The sequence below is a fragment of the Aplysia californica genome, unplaced genomic scaffold (genome assembly GCF_000002075.1).
Source record: "Aplysia californica isolate F4 #8 unplaced genomic scaffold, AplCal3.0 scaffold00334, whole genome shotgun sequence".
NCBI classification, from domain to species: domain Eukaryota; kingdom Metazoa; phylum Mollusca; class Gastropoda; order Aplysiida; family Aplysiidae; genus Aplysia; species Aplysia californica.
The window spans coordinates 279,725-281,528 of NW_004797604.1; the positions used below are offsets into that span (position 1 = coordinate 279,725).

A 1,804-nucleotide genomic window follows, 5' to 3' on the forward strand; every position below is an offset into this window, starting at 1 on the left:
AAGAGAGAGAGAGAGAGAGAGAGAGAGAGAGAGAGAGAGAGAGAGAGAGAGAGCACATCGTTAGGCCATAGACTCCAGACTTTTCCTCCAGCTGCTACATGTACTTCTACTACTACTACTAGTAAGCAGTCTACTATTACTACTAGATCTACTACTACCACAACTACTACTACAACAGCAACTACTACTACTTCTGCTGCTACTACTACTACTACTACTACTACTACTACTACTACTACTACTACTACTACTACTAGTACTACTAGTACTACTACTACAACTACTACTGCAACTGCAGCTGCTGCTACTGCTATCACTACTGCTGCTACTACTACTACTACTACTACTATTATTATTATTACAACTACAGCAACTACTACTACTACCACTACCTCAACCATCAGCACCACCGCAACAATAACAACAACAACAACAACATCATCATCTTATTTCTCTTTCTCTTTCTCCCTCCCTGTCTGTCTGTCTGTCTGTCTGTCTGTCTGTCTGTCTGTCTGTCTGTCTGTCTCTCTCTCTCTCTCTCTCTCTTTCCCAACAACAGAAAGTGAAGCTGCTGTGCATGCCCTCCGTGTACTGGGGCCCGGCGCTTCAGAAACACCGGAAACTGGTCACGTATGTCGCAGACTTCCAGGTGGACCCCAAATCAGACGTGAAACCTGAGACCAGTTTCGTCAACCTGGGATTCACAGAAGACCCGCCCGGCCAACACAAGTTGAAGGTGAGGAAACTCGGTCTAGCAGAATGCCTATATCGTCGGCCTACTGCCTTAAAATGAATGTTCTTCTTCCAAATTTTTAAAATGATTATTATTGCAGTCTCCAAAATATGGTATAGCTGTCCCTGTGGTTTTATGCACCCCGCATAATTTGATCATTTTTTGCATAATTTCTGATTATTTTCCTTAATCATTCTTTGTTGAAATTAACAGAATCGCATGCATTGTAATTTCACTTTTTTGGGGGGCTCAGTTTGCATACTTTCATAATTTTTCTAGCGTAAAACGACGGGGACAGGTAGAGAATCTACAGGTTGCATGTGATAAAGAAATATTTTGTCGAAATTCAAATTTTAAATCTTGAAAAAATAGGAAGAAAAAATACATTATAATGTAGTCTAGGTAGACCACAATATAATGTGTTGTTAGGTAAAAAGAATGAAACACAATTTTTAAAAAATTAACATTACCGGTACGACAGAATGCAGTTATTTTTATGAAAGGCCTGGTTGGGGTAGTCCCAAAACAATAACCCCCCCCCCCCCCCCCCCCCCCCCTCTCTCTCTCTCTCTCTCTCTCTCTTCCAGAAACATAAAAAAAGGAAATAATTTTGTTTCCCCAAATGTCCGAGACGCTCTCTTGAAACACCTCTAATCTTCCCCTTTCTTTGTTTTCCTTCAGATGGAGAGTCGTGACGTGTCCCTGGGTACATCCCGAGTGTCCATGGTGTCCAACGTGTCACGTGGTACGCTAGGCTCCACCCACTCGGGGAAGTCGAAACGAACTTACGAGACCAATGTCTGATGAAAGATTCACTGGGTACGGGTGTGATGGGGGAAGGACAGTGGGAAGGGGAGAGCGGAGGGTAAAGAGAGGAAAGGGGAGAGTCTAAAAGGTTCACGGAGACTGAGAACGGGTATGTTTGGAAAAGGGGGGGGGAGACAAGGAAAGAGCGTTTGGTGCAGAGATATTGAGGGAGGGGGAGAGGGGAGGACAGAAAGACGGGAGGGCCATGGGAAGTAAAAGAGGGGGGAGAGTAAGTGAGAGAGAGAGGAATAGAGAGAGAGGGGG

At 44.1% G+C, this 1,804-nt stretch overlaps 1 protein-coding gene across 1 annotated transcript in view; it reads left to right on the plus strand.

Moving 5' to 3' along the window:
• LOC101851206 (sodium- and chloride-dependent glycine transporter 1) overlaps positions 1-1,773 on the plus strand; it is a gene marked incomplete in the record, with an annotated part of 36,108 nt that extends 34,335 nt beyond the window's left edge. The window contains 2 exon segments of the mRNA XM_013085007.1: positions 560-736; positions 1,415-1,773. Coding sequence (XP_012940461.1) covers positions 560-736; positions 1,415-1,537 — 300 coding nt within the window.
• Between the last annotated feature and the right edge of the window lie 31 nt (positions 1,774-1,804).